At 45.2% G+C, this 19,477-nt stretch overlaps 2 protein-coding genes and 1 pseudogene across 2 annotated transcripts in view; 1 reads left to right on the top strand and 2 right to left on the bottom strand.

Annotated features, from left to right (window-relative positions):
• Nucleotides 1-686, bottom strand: part of Wdfy1 (WD repeat and FYVE domain containing 1) — a 48,668-nt gene extending 47,982 nt beyond the window's left edge. Inside the window, exon 1 of the mRNA XM_057762485.1 lies at nt 530-686. Coding sequence (XP_057618468.1) covers nt 530-666 — 137 coding nt within the window. The 5' untranslated portion in view covers nt 667-686. The remainder of the gene's footprint in view (nt 1-529) is intronic.
• Nucleotides 687-10,295: 9,609 nt separating this feature from the next.
• Nucleotides 10,296-13,197, bottom strand: LOC130869298 (60S ribosomal protein L10a-like; annotated as a pseudogene).
• Nucleotides 13,198-13,292: 95 nt separating this feature from the next.
• Nucleotides 13,293-17,888, top strand: Mrpl44 (mitochondrial ribosomal protein L44). Its single transcript, XM_057761693.1, has 4 exons — nt 13,293-13,526; nt 15,017-15,485; nt 16,271-16,449; nt 17,572-17,888. The coding sequence occupies exons 1-4, from the start codon at nt 13,348-13,350 to the stop codon at nt 17,741-17,743; spliced, it is 999 nt and encodes a 332-aa protein (XP_057617676.1). The 5' UTR covers nt 13,293-13,347; the 3' UTR covers nt 17,744-17,888.
• The last annotated feature ends 1,589 nt before the right edge of the window (nt 17,889-19,477 follow it).

The raw sequence follows: 19,477 nt of genomic DNA, 5'->3' as shown, positions 1-19,477 counted from the left end.
CTGGTAGGGGGAGAAAGTGGTTTTATCTGGAGGGGTCCTGAACTCTTGGGCTGGAGAGGCCCTGTGAGGCGGGGTCCCAGGATGGAGGGGCTCAAGGTCCCGAGCTGGAGGGGAACTGTGAGACAGGTCCGACTACAGAAGAGCTGTGGGGGTGGACAGTCGCCGTAGGGGGTGCTGTAGGACGGGGTCCCGGGATGGAAAGGTTCCGTGGGTCGGGGTCCCATGATAGAGGGGGCCGCTGCGGAACCAGGTCCTTGACTGAAAGAGCGCTAGGGGCAGGTCCGGGCTGAAGGAGCATGTTTGGGGTTCCCAGGACTAAAGGCGCGCAGCGGGGGAGCGGTCCCGGACTGGAGGAGTAAGACAGAACCGCCTGGCGACTACGGGATCTCGGCGGACTGCAGAGACGCGGGAGAGACGGGTGGCCGCTCGGCCCGGGGTGACTACAGGAGGGGAGGCAGAGCCGGGGTCCCCAACGCCTCGTGGCCGCCCCCACCTCGCGCCCTGGCCCCCGCGCGCTCCCGGACCTTACCTGTCCTCGCTAGCGGTGATCACGCCGTCCTCCTTGGGGATGAGCAGCGCGGCCGTGACGGCGTCCTGGTGGCCTTCGATCTTGCTCAGCAGCACCGGGCGGCTGCTCTGCGGCCTGGAGTGGATCTCGGCCGCCATGTTCGCGCCGCGGCCTCCCCCGCGGGCGGCCCATCAGCTGACCGCCGGGCGGGGACGCGCCGGTTGCTTGGGGCAACCGGGCCGCGTGTGCGCCACGCCGCCGTAAGCTCGCGAGCGCCGCCGCAGCTTCCCGTATTGCCTGGGAAAGCCGCGCAGACGTAGTTCTGTGACCTGGGAGAGAACCCCAGAAAAGCCAGGACTTTGACGAAGGTTAAAAAGCCAAACCATTCTCCCGGAAACAGATTCAACTGAGCAATAGCAGAGCTTAGGCACCTGCCCCTCAAACAATACCACATTGCTTCTATCCTAAGAAGCCATTGTTTGAAAGCCAGACACACCCCCGTTTGCAGGCATGTTAAAAAGTGAGAAATTGGTGCATCTTAGACTATTTGAGCTGCAGTAGATGACATTGGATGGTGAACACATCCCGGTTTCTTTACACGGATTAACGCAATACTGGAGATAATGAATGTTTTGGTCTCAAAACTGACCCACAGAAAGACCACTCCGTGCTTAACGTGCCACACCATTGAGAAAAACACAAGCAGCCCTAACCTGGGTGCTGGACCTGATACCATCATCTGAGTGCTCATAGCATGTGCTGGTTGAAGATAGATACAGCATGATTCTATTTGATGACCATTAACGTTGTGCGAACTACAGTGCTGAACACTCCTGTCCGGGAGAAGGTGATCACTACTTTTCCTCCAATTACAGCCTTCTCCTCCAGCTAGTCTTGAGCCATCTAGTTAAGATGTTAGAATAAACAATGTTGTACCCCTCCCAACTTCCTGTTCCAAGGAAAGCTTTCTTTCCTTAAACCTTCCCCAGATCTCCTAACAGTAACCTGTATCCATTCTACCGTTGCCCTTTTCTGACTCCCTTTTACCCAAAATGGCTCCCTCCCGATGAAGCACCTTCTGCCAACCTCACTTGTTCAACTGCATGTGTATTCCTAGTGGGTTTTGGCTGGAGGACACGATAGTAAGTTTAAAGGGCCATAAACCGAAGTACCGCACTAGCACTAGGCTGTGTGCTCACAAACCATGGACTTGGGAGCCACAAACAATGAGCCAAGTAATCCTTCCCTTCCTTCAGTTGCTTTTTGTCTTGTAAAGATTTATTTATTCATTATGTATACAGTGTTCTGCAGGCCAAAAGAGGGCACTAGATCTTACTACAGATGGCTGTGAGCCACCATGTGGTTGCTGGGAATTGAACTCAGGACCTCTGGAACAGTAGGCAGAGCACTTAACTGCTGAGCCATCTCAATTGCTTTTTATCTGGCAGTTTGTGTCACAGCAGTGAAAAAAGTAACTAATTCAGCAGGAGAATGCTTACTTAGTGTGTACAAGAACCTGAGTATGGCCGGGCGATGGTGGCGCACGCCTTTAATCCCAGCACTCGGGAGGCAGAGGCAGGCGGATCTCTGTGAGTTCGAGGCCAGCCTGGTCTACAAGAGCTAGTTCCAGGACAGGCTCCAAAGCCACAGAGAAACCCTGTCTCGAAAAACCAAAAAAAAAAAAAAAAAAAAAAAGAACCTGAGTATGGGGGGTGGCAGTTTGCTCTGAGGTGAAAAGCGTCCATCTGCAAGGGACTCTAAGTAAGATGAGATACTTACAGTGAGGTAAGACAGGGTGTCCTATGGGAAGGGGAAATATTGTAACAAAGTAAACAACTCAAAAGAGCTTGAGGAAGTCCCTGAAACTAACCAGATTCTCTAGGCCCCTCCCTAAGCAGGTAGAAGCAGTAAATATGTCTAAGAGCCACTCTCAGATAAGCCAAGCTACCTAGAAGACTTTCAGACACCTGACCTGCCTGGGAGGAGCGGAGACTAGCCAAGCTGCCGGGAAGAAATAGAAATCAGTCAAGGTGGGGCCTGGAAGATGCAGAGAGCAGCTGAGCTCCCGGGAAGAGGTTCCTATCTATTAGCTAACTTACCTATGGAGGACACTCCAAGCTGCCTGCAGGTTGTGCAGTGTGCTCCAAGTTTTCAGCTTTCGGGAGCTGTCACCCATGCTCAGGTGAGCTTTGGGTGATAGAACTGTCCTTTGAGTCATCTCTGCTCCTGTCAGTAACTCCTCACCCATGTTCCCTTGTGAGTAACCCCAATAAAACTCCTTGGTTCACCAAATCGGACTTTAGTGGCATCCATATTTTGATCTGTTATCGGTTCCCTATCTGGGGTACGTAAATACTTGTTCATGTTTTCCCAAGATTAGTGTCATAGAACAGAGTTCCAGCTGCACTCCTATCAGAGTGGCAGAGACTGAAGAAGAGAGAAGGGGCTGACATTCCACTGAAGGAAAGAAATAGTATGTGAAATAAATCATATCCTATATTGGAAAATGTTGGCTGCAATGAGGAAAATAAAGCAGTGAAGGGTAACGTGGACTATAGGGGTGTTGCAATTCTAACTAGGGATGGAGAATACAAAGATGCCTGCACAGAGCCACCTTCATGGAGGCAGTGTGGCCTTCAGGGGCTTCAGGATCTGCCCCAGCTGCTGATAAGCGCCAGGGGCCAGCCAGCCCCTTTACAAAGCACCTTGCATTTTACAGCTAAAGGAGACAAGAACCTACGGACTTGATGCATCTGGGCACATTGCTAGTCAACACTGGGCTCCAGAGCTCATTTTCAGCAAGAGCTGGGCTTCTCCAGCTCTATGTTACTCATGCCTATTCCTACCTAATCTTGCTAGCACCCTCCCCTTCACAGGTGTTAAGCTCTAATAATACCTTGGGTGCCAACGTCTAGCTCAGTTTTCGCTTGGAGAGAATACAACCCGAGTCAGGTGACCAGTGGAGGTATCCCTGCAAAGACATTTGAGCCAGTAAGGAAGTAAGCTCGGTGGAATGTGGGCAAAATGCTATCCTGGACAAGGAAATAGCATATGCTGTGGCCCAGAGGTGAGCAGGAATTTTTTTTTTCTTTTTTTTTTTTCTTTCTTTTTTTTTTTTTTTTTTTGGTTTTTCGAGACAGGGTTTCTCTGTGGTTTTGGAGCCTGTCCTGGAACCAGCTCTTGTAGACCAGGCTGGTCTCAAACTCAAGAGATCCACCTGCCTCTGCCTCCCAAGTGCTGGGATTAAAGGCATGCGCCACCACCGCCCGGCTCAGGCATGGGGTTTTATGGGAACAGGGCACAACCAGGGATGCTGGGGGAGGGTGGGGCAGCAAGAAGAGAAATAAGACAGACAAAATAGATAATGCTGAGCCTGGAGACCTCGTAAAGATTTTGGGTTTCCCTTCATATTTGTTGGGAAGTCAGTGACAGATTTGGGGGAGACTGGACTAATCTATTTTTCGATTTTGACTTTGATTTTGAGATGCTCTTGATAAATAGCCAAGATGGTCTTGGACTCACAATCCTCCTGCCTCAGCTTCCTCAGCACTGGGATTATAGTTGTGTGCCATCATACCCAGCTACTTCTCATTTGTGTGACTGAGTGATTAGTTTTTATGTTGTGCTGTGGATGGATTTAGGGCTTTCACATGTTAGTCAAGTGTACTCCCACTCAGTGTTACCTTCATGGGCCATGAAAGGAAGCTAAAAATGAGGGCTGATCAACCAGAAGACTAGAGTTACAGCCTTCTAAACTGGCAAGATGAAGAGGGAGCTGGTGTGGAGGTCAGTTTCAACAAGAAGCTGAAGGTGTCTATTGTGTCTCCAAGGGAAGGTGACAAGAAGACAAATAGGCAAATAGGCGGGGGCTGGAGAGATGGCTCAGAGGTTAAGAGCACTGGCTGCTCTTCCAGAGGTCCTGAGTTCAATTCCCAGCAACCACATGGTGGCTCACAACCATCTGTAATGAGATCTGGCGCCCTCTTCTGGCGTGCGGGCATACATCGAGGCAGAATGTTGTACACATAATAAATAAATCTTTAAAAAAAAAAGAAGAAGACAAATAGGCATTCTTCACATTGTTGCGTGATATTTGATCGTGTTCTGACAAATAAAGCTTGCTTGGACTCAGAGGGTGGAGTTAGCCACGAGCTGACCTAAATTAACCATAGACGTTTGGGAGATGTAGGACAGGTAGGACAGGAAGTAGTAAGGCGGGACAGGAAGGCATTGGGCTCTCTGTTTGGAGGAAGAACAGGAGCAAGTAGGTAGGACTGATGGTTTCTCTACTTCATTGATCTTTCAGGCTCTTACTCCAATATCTGACTCCTGAGTTTTTATTGATAAAAAATCAATTAGAGTAACATGTCATCACACAGTGTGAAAGAATGACCCTACATCCTGCACCGCAGATGTGCCTTCAGAAGGTCAAGGCAGCTAGACGCAGTGTGTTTAGCAGCGAACGGCACTCAGTGGTTGACAGCAAAGGAGTAGAATCAAGCTTGGTTTTGTTCTGATGGCAGCAAGATGGTCGAAAATGAGTAAGAAAGGTAGGTAATCTAAAAAGAGTTGTTCAGAAATTCTGGTCTGGGGATATAGTTCATGTAGTAGAGTTCTTGAGTAGTGGGTATGAGGTCCAGTACCACACAAGATGGTATGGTGGCACACACCTGTAATCCCAGTCGTAGAGTAAGGAGGATTAAAGTTCAAGAGCATCCTTAGCTACATAGTGAGTCTGAATCCTGTCTGGGCTACAGGAGACCAGTGTTTACTCAGGCCTGATGTCTGTCTGAGCACACAAAGCCTGTTCAACCTCATCATCAGAGACCTTAACCCTTCTTGATTTGCATACATGAGTGAAACTTAACTTGACCCATTTCTTGTAAATGACTGTAGTAAAGGAAAACAAAACTTAAGCTCAGCCAATCAGAAGCAGTCAACAAGGCCTTGATTATACAACTAGAATCTCCCCAGTGGGACAGATCAAACAAGGCCACAGAAGAGCTGTAACTAACCATTGCTTATGATTCCTTAGCATTCATGCTTAAAAAGCCTCTTGTCAAAGGATGTCTCCCAAATCACTTTGGGTCTGAACCTTTCTGGTTTATTACTTTCTATTTCCTCAGATACACTCTTTGTAGTTTATATTGGTCATTAGTTTGCCTCCTTAATAGGCCTTATTTTCCAAACCACTTTAAGAAGCAGAGAAAAATGAACCACCACCTATAACTGTTCAATGTATACAAAGTCCAAATAGCCCTCACCTCAAATAACTGAGATGGTCTGACCCAAAAGTAGGTATCTCTTCCAGTCTCCCATGACTACGGCTGCTTCTGTGTGCTTTCCTCCAAAAGGCGCATAAAACTTTTCGCTAAATCTTGGAGACAGTTTATACAAACAAATTAAGTTATAATTTTACCTCCCCTTTATACCATATTTTATAAAAATCAGTACTCAAATGCACTCTAACTTTTAAGTATATATTTTATTCCTGCAGCTATGAAACTATAATTAAGTCCAGAAGAAAAATATGTATTGTACTTAAGTCCAGAAGAAAAATATGTATTGTACCCGGGCGGTGGTGGCGCACGCCTTTAATCCCAGCACTCGGGAGGCAGAGGCAGGCGGATCTCTGTGAGTTCAAGGCCAGCCTGGTCTACAAGAGCTAGTTCCAGGACAGGAACCAAAAACTGCGGAGAAACCTTGTCTCGAAAATCCAAAAAAAAAAAAAAAAGAAAGAAACTATAGGCGGGGCAACAAGAACAGAATTCTGGGAAGAGGAAAGGCCAGTCTGCAGTCCTCACACAGATGCAGAGGAAGTAAGATGAGAATGCCTCGCTGATAAAGATACCAAGCTGCATGGCTCACACAGATGAGAATTATGCGTTAAGATATAAGACATAAGAGTTAATAAGAAGCCTGAGCTAATAGGCCAACCAGTTTATAATTAATGTAGACTTCTGTGTGTTTCTTTGGAACTGAATAGCTTCAGGATCCGGCGAGACAGAAACCTCAGCCAACAACTCTCCAATACCAGTTGTTCTGAAGAGAAAGAGAGTGTAACAATATATGGTGAAGGGAACTTCTCCACTACCTTCTTGTCTACCTAAAGCCTGAACCCCCAATGAAACAAATAATTACCCCTGGCCCCTCCACTGACTTTCCATTATCTCTGCTGAAAGACTGAAGTCTGCTAGCATACCCTGGCAGGCATTCCTTGTAGGTCATTGTCTTTGAGGGTACCACTCATTATTCCAACCAGGGTCACTTGCAATTTATTGTCTGCATTTCCTGCCCAAGACACTTCTCTGTGTGAAACATCATGTTTCTCCAAGCCCAGGAAATTCCCCTACAAAACACCTACATTTCTCTAAAGTTGTGCATAGTCCCTGTGAGAGGGTTCATTGTAGTGATATTGTGTTTGTGTTTTAACAAATAAAGCTTGCCTGAAGATCAGAGCGCAGAGTTAAGCCAGACTTTAACCTCCGTATTTGGGGGTAAGGGCTTGAGGGGGAGATACAGATGGATCTCTGTTAGTTCAAGGCCACCCTGCGTGCTACACAAAATTGATCCAATCTAAAAGAGAAACAGATCTCACACAAAGGTGATTCCAACACTTGGTATCACAGGCCTTTAATCTCATCACTAGGGAGGTGGAGACAGGACTGGATAGCTGGGCAAAGAGAATATAGGCAGGAGGAGACAGGAATGTGGAGGCCGCAAAATGCAGGCCCATTTCCACCTTGTTTGAAGGTCAGAGAGTTTGGAGACCACAGGCTTAATTGCACCTTCTAACTCAGGAGGTGGTTGCCAGGCTCTTTTGAAGTTAAGATAGCTTGGTGCTATCCTGTCAGGTGGTCAGGATATGCAGGTGTGCTTCTGCTCCTTTCTTTTATAACTATGAGGTCACCTAGGGAAGGGCAGTCTTAAGGCATGTGACCTAGACTACCTGACTTGGGGCACCTCGCTACCCAGACAACAGAATGCTAATGATTGATGTTCGAGTTGACTGTGTGAGTTAACGTTTTGTATCATGTTAATAAAGTCTTTTATTACCTTCTCCTCCAGTTTACATTGGGTATAAAAGCTGTGGAAAAATAAACATGAGTGATTTCAGAGTCTGCGTAATCCCTGAAATGCCCTCCTGATACTTTCAATGTTTTCTGACTTCTTCTTCTTCTTCTTCTTCTTCTTCTTCTTCTTCTTCTTCTTCTTCTTCTTCTTCTTCTTCTTCTTCTTCTTTTTCTTCCTTGTATTATTATTATTGATTTCTTTAAGACAGGGATTCTCTGTAGCTTTGGAGCCTGTCCTGGAACTATCTCTTGTAGACCAGGCTGGCCTTGAACTCACAGAGATCCACCTGCCTCTGCCTCCCAAGTGCTGGGATTAAAGGCATGTGCCATCACTGCTGGGCCTGACTTATTATTTTTAGTGCATCTTCATATTCTTTATATTTCTTTAGTTCCCATGCCCCTACCCTGGTAAGAAGTATTTTTGTTGAGACAGGTCCTCTACACAGGTGCTCAATGCAGTCTGAGGAGCAGTGTCGTCTGAGACAGTCAGTGTGAGGCAGCAGTCTGAAGTAGTCAGTCTGATGAGGCAGTCTGAGAACAGGATCACCCTGAGCATTGGTAGAGGTAAGAACTCTAGCTCTGCTTCTCTGATCCTTCAGCTTCTAGCCCCTGATAGCTGACTCTGAGTCTTTATTATTAAGACCGATTAGAATTCGTGCTACAGTTCATAGGTTCTGGATCCTGTTGGGCTAGTGGGGAATTAAGCTTCGTGATTTGCTTCTATGGACATGTTTGTATGTCGTCTCAGCTGTATGATGCCTGCTATCAGTTCACTCCTGGGAACCCTCCTTTCAGCTCCACAGAGTCTCAATAGTTCTCTCCCCTTTGTGACTTTGTACAGGCTACAAAATATTGTTCTTCCCCTCATCCCCTCCACATTTAGCAACTCTGTATCCACCTAGACCCTGCCTTTTGATTTATTTCTGGAATGTGGAATATTTGTTAGGTTGCCATTTCACCCTATTGATTTGACCCCAAGCAACAATTACCATAAACTGCGTTTCTTAAAGCATAGTCCCCAAAAGCTAAGGCTATGAGAGCAGAAAACTGCTCAATTTCCTTGAACTGTCTTCTGAAATGTTCATCCCTTTTAACCTAAAGATATAGCCTTTTGCTATGACGCCAAGATGTAAATCTGTTCCAGCTGTCTTACAGATAACTCTGGGAGAAGTTTCTATCAAGAAATCTGGTCTGGTAAAAACTAATAGTCTCCAGAGCCTATTTTGACCCCACCCATTTTTTAGCATATTTTACGGGACAGTCCTGCTGTCTGGGCCGAGGCCAACCTGCAGAAGGTCCTCCGGATAATTCCAGCACCTGTACCAGCTCCTGAGACTTCACTATTGGTACTGCCTCTCCAGGCTCAAATGGGCACCTACCCAGCAACTGAAATCTGGTTTTAAAGGACATATATGCTCTTGTGTCTCACTCATTCACCCTTGCCTCTTCTGTACAACCAGGGCACTTCTCCATCCCATGCTTTCTGGCAGTTAATCACCCTTCCCATGGCTAACCCTGTTCATAGAGCTAGTAATAAAATCTTTTTTTTTTCTCTTGGCAACCTGCCTCTTCATATCCCTCAAGGAGCATATGCCTTTGATCTCCAGGATGGCAGTTAACTGGATGCCTCTTCACCCACACCTCCTAATAAGCCTGAGCCCTCTAACTCCCAACTCTTCCCCCTCCCCACATTGTCCCATGCCTTCAAGAAATATCCAGATTTGAACTGGTGCCCCTATACCCAAAGATTCTTTAATATTTAGGTGGAAGTGTCACCCCAGCCCCTGGCATCCATATATCCAGAGTATGGAATGTTCAGGTAGAAGCTCCACCCCAAGCCCCCTCCCCTTCAGAGTTGCCTCAGTCCAGACTACACCCCTGAGAAAGCCCGCCAAATGATGACCCTTCCCAAGAGATGCTCAAGATCACTCCTGCAAGTTATTTAAACTGCTCCCCAGAGAACAAACATGTAGTTTTCTGGTCTTTCTTTCTTGTCTCCTCTCTGGGGGACTGGAAAGCCATCTGGGAACATTTGTATGCATTAAATCTGGACTTGTTTAATTCTGTTTGATTTGGTCTGATTTGTATTATTGCATCAGCGGAGATGATTATGGGGCACAGAAACTTTCCAATATGAGACCAAAAGTATTAGGGTTCTATAGAGGGAAAGGGCCTATAGAATGAATCTCTATGTAAATAGAGATAAGGGTGTAAATAGAAGGGAACTTACTAGAATGGCATACAGACTATGGTCCGGCTAATTCAACAAGAGCAGCCTATAAACATAAGGTCCAAGAATCCAATAGTTGTTCAGTCTCTGATGCTGATGTCTCAGCTTGTCTTCAGTATCTGCTGGAATCCCCAAGAAGTAGGCTCTAATGCCAGCAAACGGATGGTCTTTCCAGCAAGAGTGACAGCAAGCAGGTAAAGAGAGCAAGCTTCCTTCTTCCAAGTCTTTTATGCAGGCTGCCAGAGAAGGTGTGGCTCAGATTACAGGTGACCCTTCCCCCCTCAAAGATCTGGATTATAAGTGGATCTTCTGATTTCAAATCATTTAATTAAGAAAAAAAAATCCCTCAGAGACGTGGTCAGCCATTTGGGTTTTCAGTTGATTATGGCTGAGTCAAGTTAACTAAGAATAACCAACTCACAAATAAACCTTTCCTTGTTCTTTTTTTTGGGGGGGCGGGGTAACACGAAGGTTTATTGGCATCCTAGTAAAGACGCTGGGGCTTGCCCATAGTGCTCTTGATATACAAAGCCCAGACATTTTGCCAGTTCTTCTTGAGCAAGGACACCAAGAAATTGACAGCCAAGTGGATGTTGTAGACCAGCTCGTCGTCGGTCATCTTCACGTGGCCGACAGCGACAGCCAGACACAGCACCTTCTTCATCTGGAACTTGATCGTGGACTTCACCTCGTTCACTTTGGCCACCATGTTTTCATTGTGTGTCAGCAGGGAAGGGAACTTGCCAGCCTTGTTCAGGCCTGGGCCCAGGATACGCGGGATCTGCTTGATCAGAGACTCAGAGGCCAGAAAGGCGTCATACTTCTTGGCCAGCTTTTTGACCAACTTCTTGTTCTTATTGAGCTTCTTCAGCGCCTCGATGTCCATGTGGGGGATATCCAGGGCCTTGGCCTCATCGCAGTGCTGCTGGTCCCCCAGGACGCACACCGAGAACTTGGGGCGAGGGGTGGACTTGAGCCTGATGGTGCCTGAGAAACGTTTGTCCTTCTGGGGGTTGTAGTTCTTCAGGCTGATCTGCAGCTCCACCGTTTCCAGAAACTTACGGCGCTTGCGCTGGTTCCCGTGCAGGACCTACCTCCCGCACTGCCTCGTACAGGGTGTCTCGAGAGACTTTGCTGCTCCTGGCTGCAGAGGCTGCGGGAACCGGAAGGAAGAGCAACCTTTCCTTGTTCTAAAGTGACTATACCAACAGTTAGAATAACAGGAAGCTGAATACAGACTTTAATCCCCGAGCTCCATGTAGGGCATTAGTGGGAGAGACTACTTGAGGCTTAGAGCTATTTTTTTTCTATTTGAAAATCATGTTCTAGTTGTCATTGCTGAGAGCCTCTGCGCATAGAGACACATCACTTTAACTTTATTAAGCTTGACATTGCTGCTAATCCTACAGATGTGAGGAGAAAGACCATTGACCCAAATCATCATGGCCAAATTAATTAAAGCAAGTTTTTAAAAACAGTTTGTGGACATGGACTGTCTCTTCCTAAAGGTGGGGTTCAAGAGATCAGCATTGGACATGGGAAGAAAAGGTCTTTTATAATCTAGGAGTAACAGGTCTTCAAATGGGGGATTTGGCAGGCCAATAGACCAAGTTACTGCAGAAGTAAAACATAAATATAACAAGTTGGTCATAACAACCTTCTAAAACAAAGTCCTGGTAACTAAGTGGTCATGACAAAGTGTCATAATAATCATTTGAAGCAAAGGCACGGTTGCTATTTCCTGGAACAGGCAGTACAGAATCATTTGTAGTTAAGGTTACAGGTAGGGCATAGCCCAATCCTTTAGAAAAAGAGATTTAATCATAAACAGGAATGAACCTAGTTTGTCTTTACTATAAACTGGCTTACAAGCCCCAAATGGAGGCAGGCTGGTTCATCAGTTACAGACACCAGCTTTAGGTTTTTTTTCTCCCAATAATAAATGAAACATTACAGAAATAAATAAATGAATGGAATATTGCAGAAATGACAATTCCCTGTGATTTGGTTGAATATACTTATCTGATGATCTATGAATTTTCAATGCTTTTAATATTATTTTGATCTGTTTTAGAGAATTTGCTTCAGCTGGATGTCCATTGTAAGCCCTTTTATAGATTTAAAAAAGCTGTTCCACATCTCCGTCTTGAAAAGTTAAGCTAAGAACCTCAAACTGGGCTGTGCAACCCTAATGTTGAAGACTCTCTAACTGGGCAGTAGCACGTGTTGGTCTGTATTTCAAGGGAGGTGAAATGGCTGTCTGGGCAGACAGAGAGATACAGGTCCTGTTTGGAGGTCAATTCCAGTAACCAGAGAGAGGTAGGGAGGTACCTGCTGCAGAGAGAGACAGAGACAGAGACACACAGAGAGAGACACAGAGAGAGAATATACCAGAACAAGCTGTTTGTGAAAACAGGCACCATCAAAGACACAGGAGACAACCTGGGTGACTGCAGAAGCCAGAAGCACCCCTGCCTTTATATTGAACCATAGAAAGTTTCCCTTGAAGGTCAAGATGTTCAACACGAAACTGAAAGCTGAGATGCTTCCCTTTGTGACTGTGGGGCTTCCATTTATATTTTGTTTGGAAAGCTGCAGACTTTTTAAAAACTACTACTTTCATTATTAATATTTTCACTACCACCCCCAGGTCTTTCCCCATGGTTAAAAAAAAAAGGTAGTTATTTAAAATACAAAGTTTAGCCTGAGCTGGCTGTGACCAGATTGGTATCTGACCCAATTGGGTTATCCAGCAACTGATGAAGACAGATGCAGAGGCCCACAGCCAAACATTAGGTGGAGTTCAGGAATTCTAGAGAAGAGGTAGGAGTTGAGGAGCTAGGGGTGGGGTGGAAGGCAGGAAGGGAGGGGTGTTGAGCACCATGGGAAGGCTCACACAACCTGCTAACCTGGGCTCATAGGGGCTCACAGAGATTGAACCGACAGCCAAGGAGCCTGCATGAGACTGACCTAGGCACTCTGCATATATGGGACAGTGGTATAGCTTGGTCTTCCTATTGAAACTCCCAAACAGCACAGCAGGAACAGGGTCTGTCTCTGTCTCTTTTTCTGGCTTTTGGGACCCTACTTCTCATACTGGGTCGCTTTGCCCAGCCTTAATACATGGGGAGGTGTTTAGTGAAACCTCAAACTTCGAAAACATTTGCTCAGTAGCGGCAGGATTGATGTTCTACAATTTAAGGCTGAATGTAAACAAGAAATATTTTCCTCTTTAGAATTTAACTGTTTTCTTCAAATTGAAAGTGCAACACGTTTTTGTTTTATTTTTAGTGAGTAATAAACACAAGACAAACTGACAAGATCAAGCAACTTTTCCTATTAATTTCTGCGCCCAAGCTCACATCATGGGCGAAACACTTGCGCATGCGCAGTATACACAATCCCGCCACCGACCCGCTCTTGTGGGCGTCGCCTAATTCTCCGCCCTCTCTATCCCGCTCAGCTCCTGGGGACCTGTGTTGTGGCTGCACCCGTCCGGCTGCCTTCCTTCCGCCCTCGATTGCCTGGTGGCTGCCATGGCTTCTGTAGTGGTTCGGCTGCTGCAACAGGGTTCTCGCCGCCTGTTGGCTCCGGCCGCCCCCACACTGGTTTCCCCGGTTCGGGGAGTGAAGAAGGGGTTCCGTGCAGCCTTCCGCTTCCAGAAGGAGTTGGAGCGATGGCGCCTGCAGCGCTGCCCGCCGCCGCCCGTGCGACGGTAGGTGTCCCAGGAGGGTTGAGTGGCCAAGGTGGCGGTGGGGGACACTGGGCTGCACCTGCAGGCAGGCGGAGGGGTGAGCCATGGCTGCAGGCGACCTGGGGCCGAGGAAATGGACGACAGAAGCCTGGCTGTCTCCTGCAGAATCTCAGGAACCCCAATTAGAGAAAGGGGTCTCGCCGGAGAGTAACCACTTGGGATTGGCGCAGTTTTGTGATCGCCCAGTCTCAGGCCGGAGGTTCTTTGGGCCCCTTTAAGAGGGATAGCATCATTCTACAACATTGCGAGCCAAGACAGAAAAATTCACTTCTGGGTAGAACTGAACTATGTATTCACTGTCCAGAGTAAGAGGGGAAAAGTTTAGGTTTTTGATCTAGATAATCTGTAAAAAAAAAAAAAAAAAAAAAAACCACCACAACAAAACCCTCCAAAACCAACCATACGCTTTTATCAAGTGCATTGTGCTTATATATGATCCTGCATCTTACATCTTCTGTTTGCTATGTCTTTGTGCACAAAAATGCATGTAGATCTCCTTCATCCGTGTAGTTACACTGACATTTGACTTCCGTTAGATTGTTAGTACACCCAAAGAACAGGGAAGTCTCTCTAGTTTTTGGGAACTTACTCCTGATGTGAAACTTTGATTACTACTTAATCTTGCCCTCCAGGAGAATATCGATCCTGTTTATTCTAATTCTTGGAACTGTTTGTATTTAAGGTGTATGTGCACACACCAGTCCCTTGTGTCTGCTAGGCAAGCGCTCCACCATTGAACTACAACAGCCTCAAGCCTCGCCCATGGTTGTTAAGTTTTAACATTTATTATATTATTGTATTGATACAATTATTATAGTATTGTTACTAGCTGAAGGAACTGGTAATTTAAGTGGACATTTCTGAAATTTAAATAAATAGGATATAAACTAAATATACTTTTAACTTCTGTCCTGAACCTATATAGTTATAATTTTTTTTTTGGTTTTTTTTTTTTTTTTTTTTGGTTTTTCGAGACAGGGTTTCTCTGTGGTTTTGGAGCCTGTCCTGGAACTAGCTCTTGTAGACCAGGCTGGTCTCGAACTCACAGAGATCCACCTGCCTCTGCCTCCCAAGTGCTGGGATTAAAGGCATGCGCCACCACCGCCCGGCTTATAATTTTTTCATACTCAGATGGAAAGCATAATTTCACTGTTAGACCAGAAAGAAGGAATTTAGAAGCTAAAGCAATAGTCTAATCTGATGTGAACTGTCACTTTAATGTGGTAGTTAAGCCAAAAGGAAAATTAATCTTAACCATATATGTAGAATGTAACAAAGGACTTCCAGTGTTCATCGGTATTACTTTTTTTGTATTTAAACTGTTAGGACTTGATGTTAAAAAAAAAAACAAAACTTTTTTTTTCTTGTCCCTTTATATAATAAGACTAGAGCACAATTGTACATGATAACACGCTATCCTTAACCATCTCTCATTGTCTCTACATCCTCAGTTCAGAGAAGCCAAACTGGGATTACCATGCGGAAATACAAGCCTTTGGGGCTCGGTTACAAGAAACCTTTTCCTTGGACCTTCTCAAAACTGCCTTTGTCAACAGCTGCTATATTAAAAGTGAAGAAGCGAAACGTCAGAAACTTGGGATAGAGAAAGAAGCTACTCTTCTGAACCTTCAGGACAATCAAGAGCTGTCTGAACAGGGGCTGTCTTTTGCACAGCAGTGCCTCACACAGTTTCTTGAAGATGAGTTCCCAGACTTGCCCACTGAAGGCATTGAGAGTCTAGTTAGCTTTCTTACTAGTGAGGCCGTCGTTTGTCATGTGGCTAGTAACTTGGCCGTGGAGCAGTTGACCCTCAGTGCGGAGTTCCCTGTCCCCCTGCCTGTATTGCGCCGGACTTTCTTTGCGGTGATTGGAGCCCTGTTACAGAGCAGTGGACCCGAAAGAGCCGCCCTTTTCATCAGGGTGGGTATCACCAATTACACTTGTTCAAACACACTCAATATGGACAAAAGGAAAACTTTATTTCTTTTTCTCATTCATTCCTTTTATACACCTTTATAGACCTGACTGTTTCCCCCAAACTGACAAAGCCCTAAGCAATTTTCATGGTAATATTTCAGTTTGCTTCTTTTGCGGAATAGAAATATTAAATGCTGGGTAGTGAGTTCTGAAGGATTTAAGTAATTTTCAGCTTGTAGTTTTGCTTTTTGGGGAAAGATTTATTTTAGCTCAGGCTGTAAAAAGGAATGCAGTCTGTCCTGGTGGGAAGGCGTGGCCATGTGGGTGTGCCCTTAGGAGGTAGGTAGACACTCGCTTGTCTTCTATTTTGAATTTTGATACTTTAATTCTTGAATTGTAGGGTAGGGGGTCTACCTGCTGTATAATTTTGATAGGTTATTTTGCCTGACATTGTTTTCTTAGGATTTGAAATTGGAAGTTTTTAATTAAACTATGATTTTTTTTAAAAATTAAAACTACAAATAGCAGCATCTATGATATAATTCTGGTAGAGTGTTTCCTGGCCTGGTTATGTGAGCCCATTGGGGAGAAACACAAACCAGAATTCCAAAGGCTAAAACTGAAAATGCTCTACAATCTCGACTTTGGAGCATTTCACATTCAGGCTAGATGCTCAGCATGGATTTGCCATTCATTCCCATTGGTTTTTATGGGACACATGGATTTGAATTCTGGTCATAATATTCTTTGTTCTAATTTAAATGTATAAATGGTCATTTTATGCGCAGGACTTTCTAATTACACAAATGACAGGGAAAGAGCTCTTTGAGATGTGGACCGTCGTAAATCCCATGGGACTCCTCATGGAGGAACTGAAGAAGAGAAACACTTCTGCTCCCGAGTCTAGACTCACCAGGCAGGCTGGAAGCACAACCGCTTTGCCTTTGTATTTTGTTGGCTTATACTGGTTAGTAGAAAATTCTTTACTTCATAACTTTGATTGGAAGCCTTAAAGATAGACTTCTGGTTTTAAGTGTTACTTCTAACAGCCTTAAAAATTGTTTCTCTGTCCCGGGCATGGTGGCGCATGTCTTTAATCCTGGCCTAGCAGTCAGGAGTCAGAGGCAAGCAGATCTCTGAGTTCGGGTCAAACTGGTCTACATCTAGGACAACCAAAGCTACACAGTGAGACCCTGAGGGGGGGGGGTCATCTCTGATTATTTTTTTTTCTTTCTTCTATTAGAGGAAGACAAGTTATCTGTGTTTTACTAAATAGTACCTTTTAAAGATTTTATGTGTGTGAATATTGACCTGCATGTGTGTGTGTGTACCACATTCATGTGGAGACCAGAAGGATTGTCAACTCTCCTGGAGCTGGAGTTACAGATGGTTGTTAGCTTCTGTGTTGATGCTGGGAACCAAACCTGGCTTCTCTGCAAGAGCAGTCAGTGCTCTGGACCACTGAGCCTTCCCTCCAGCTCATGCTAAGTCCCTTTTGGCCAGCTGTTTGCTGTAGAATTTCATGGGGTATAAGATAGCCTCATATTTCCTGTATAAAAAAATAGAAGTTTGACTTTTGTCTGTTGGTGCTTTTACCTTAATCTCTTCTTGGCAGCAACTTCAACTAGCGTCAAAGTAGAAGAAAGGAACTTGGTGTCTATCAAAGTTTCAACCATTTAGATAGAGCCTTTTAGAATATTTGCCTAGGAGAAAGAGAGAGTGTGAGTGAGTGTTCAATCAGAGTACTAGATAGGAACATTGAGTATCTCAGATAACTAACTAGATTAAAATGTCTGCAAACATTTTCCCAATCTTTGAAGACTTCCTAATCTAAGGAACTTGCCCTGTAGACCCAGCTGGTTCAAACCCAGAGACCTGCCTGCCTTTGCCTCCCAAGTGCTGGCACCAAAGGTGTGTACCACCACACCACACCCAGCTCTAGTCTTTGAACCCCTGATCCTCTTGCTACTTTGTGCTTTGGCTTGGAAAATACTGGGCTTCGTGGGTTATTATAATGGAATGAAAGGCATAACGGCCTCATGGGCTCTGTCTTCCTGTCACTTGGGATCACTGTCTGTTTTCTTCCTAGTGATAAAAAGCTGCTTGCAGAAGGACCTGGGGAAACGGTGCTGGTTGCTGAAGAGGAAGCCGCCCGAGTGGCGCTTAGGAAGCTCTATGGATTCACAGAGAACAGACGGCCCTGGGACTACTCCAAGCCCAAAGAAAGCTGGAAAGCAGAGAAAACCAGCGTTGCCAGCTAGGCAGCGAACAGGGTGACACCATCATGTTGTAGCAAAGCAGTGAGGCAGTGCCAACAGTGTTCCAGGGTTAACAGCTCAAAATACAGGAAGGAACATGTCTCATATTTTTACTGTATTCCTAAAATTAAACAAGTGTTTATTAGGTGATGGGTATTCGTTTCTGTTGGACTAGATGCCCAAACATCAGGGAAGAGTTGCTCCAGACACCATTCACATAACCACGAATTGATGCAAAAGCAAGAGGATTTTTATTCTGTCATGACAGGGTCATTCAGGTTCGGGGTATGAAGGACATTGATAGCTGTTACAGTTCATCTTTTTTTTTTGTTCCTGTTCACATTTTTTTTTTTTATTGAAAAAAAAATTTTCCCGCTTCCTCCCCTACAGTTCATCTTTTAAAGTAAAAAGCCACAGACACAAGGGGGGAACCTGTAGGTTGTTTTCCAACTTATTGGACTGGCTTATTCAAAGGGTTACTAGCAGTGATTGGTCTATTCCAGGGCAGGAGAATAGTTGCGTGGTCAGGTGATAAGGGAGAGCATCTGTGGTCCATCCTGACCTTTGGTTCAGTGACTAAATCAATACATCAGGAACTGAGTCAACATCTGTGGGTTGTATTTGCCTCAATTCCCAAAATGGAGTTACGTTTGAAGATTATTCACAAGGACACAGGAAGATGATCAGTCCAGCATGTGGTTATTCACAAGGACACAAACAGATAAGCAGTCTAGCATGTGTGTGTGTATGGGTGACTGTCCCTTTTCCAAGATAGAGTGAGTGTAAGGTTTTAGAAAAATGTCTTAGGGTTGAGGGGGCTTACAAATCCATTTAGAGTCTTTCAGTTTAGTTTTTCTGTTTCTCTTCTATATTGGTTTGTTACTATGTGTATGATTTGTACAGCTAGGTGTATTTTCTTCCCTTCCAGCTTTGAAGGATAATCAAATAGATGTGGTTTGTTGTCATGGGAATAAAAAGATATTCTTTCAGATACATTTCCTTTTCATATTGATGCAAGAAAGAGGCTGAAGAAGCAGCAGTGGCTCTGAGTGTCTGAAGTTTGAGGGGAAAGCTACAAGATTGAGTCCCACTATAGAGGCAAAAGGGCGGGACCAGGTAGGTGTAACGAAGGAAGCAGAGGGGTCCTAAACAAGTAATTGCAGGTGGTAGTTGAGACCACACCATCTCAGGTACTGAGCTGAGCGAAAGCCCCAGGGCCAGATGGTCCTTGATGCCTACATTTGCTTGTCAGATGCCAAGTCAGTGGAGGCATTGCAGCGCCAAGTGTCCTCCTCTTAGGATCCAGGTGAGCTCTTTTGGACCTAAAATTGATTTGGGCAAATTTGAGCCTCTGAAGAGTAACAGAAGAGATCGGGGTTTTTTTTACCCAGTTCCTCCCTTCCCTAGGCATCATGATCTGGCTCCCCACCAAAAGCTGTAAATCCTGCTGCCTGGCCTTTTTCCTTGGTCTAGTGTATTACAGTAGTTCAGGTTGTTACTGGACTGGCTTTCTTCAGGTTCTTGGTGTTTTGATCCATAATAAAAGTCCACACTGATTGCAAAGTTACAAGGAAATCTCATTTAAAGCAATAGATCCTGCAGGGAGCAGTATGCCACTGAGGGAAGGGTCTCGGTAGCCATGATTATTGTTTGGAGCTTTCCTTTATGGAGACAAGAGAAGGAGGAGCTGAGTTCCTAAGGGGCGTGTTTGGGTGTATTTTATGGAGAGGAGTGTGT

This window comes from Chionomys nivalis, chromosome 2, assembly GCF_950005125.1.
Source record: "Chionomys nivalis chromosome 2, mChiNiv1.1, whole genome shotgun sequence".
In the NCBI taxonomy this organism is placed as follows: Eukaryota; Metazoa; Chordata; class Mammalia; order Rodentia; family Cricetidae; genus Chionomys; species Chionomys nivalis.
The sequence above is the reverse complement of the archived record's forward strand: the minus strand, read 5'-3'. Positions and strand labels throughout refer to the sequence as shown.

Coding starts and splice junctions, on each gene's coding strand:
- Mrpl44 (XM_057761693.1), top strand. CDS start 13,348: ATGGCTTCTGTAGTGGTTCGGCTGCTGCAACAGGGTTCTCGCCGCCTG. Junction 15,486..16,270: donor GAGCCGCCCTTTTCATCAGG/GTGGGTATCACC, acceptor TTTTATGCGCAG/GACTTTCTAATTACACAAAT. Junction 16,450..17,571: donor TATTTTGTTGGCTTATACTG/GTTAGTAGAAAA, acceptor TTTTCTTCCTAG/TGATAAAAAGCTGCTTGCAG.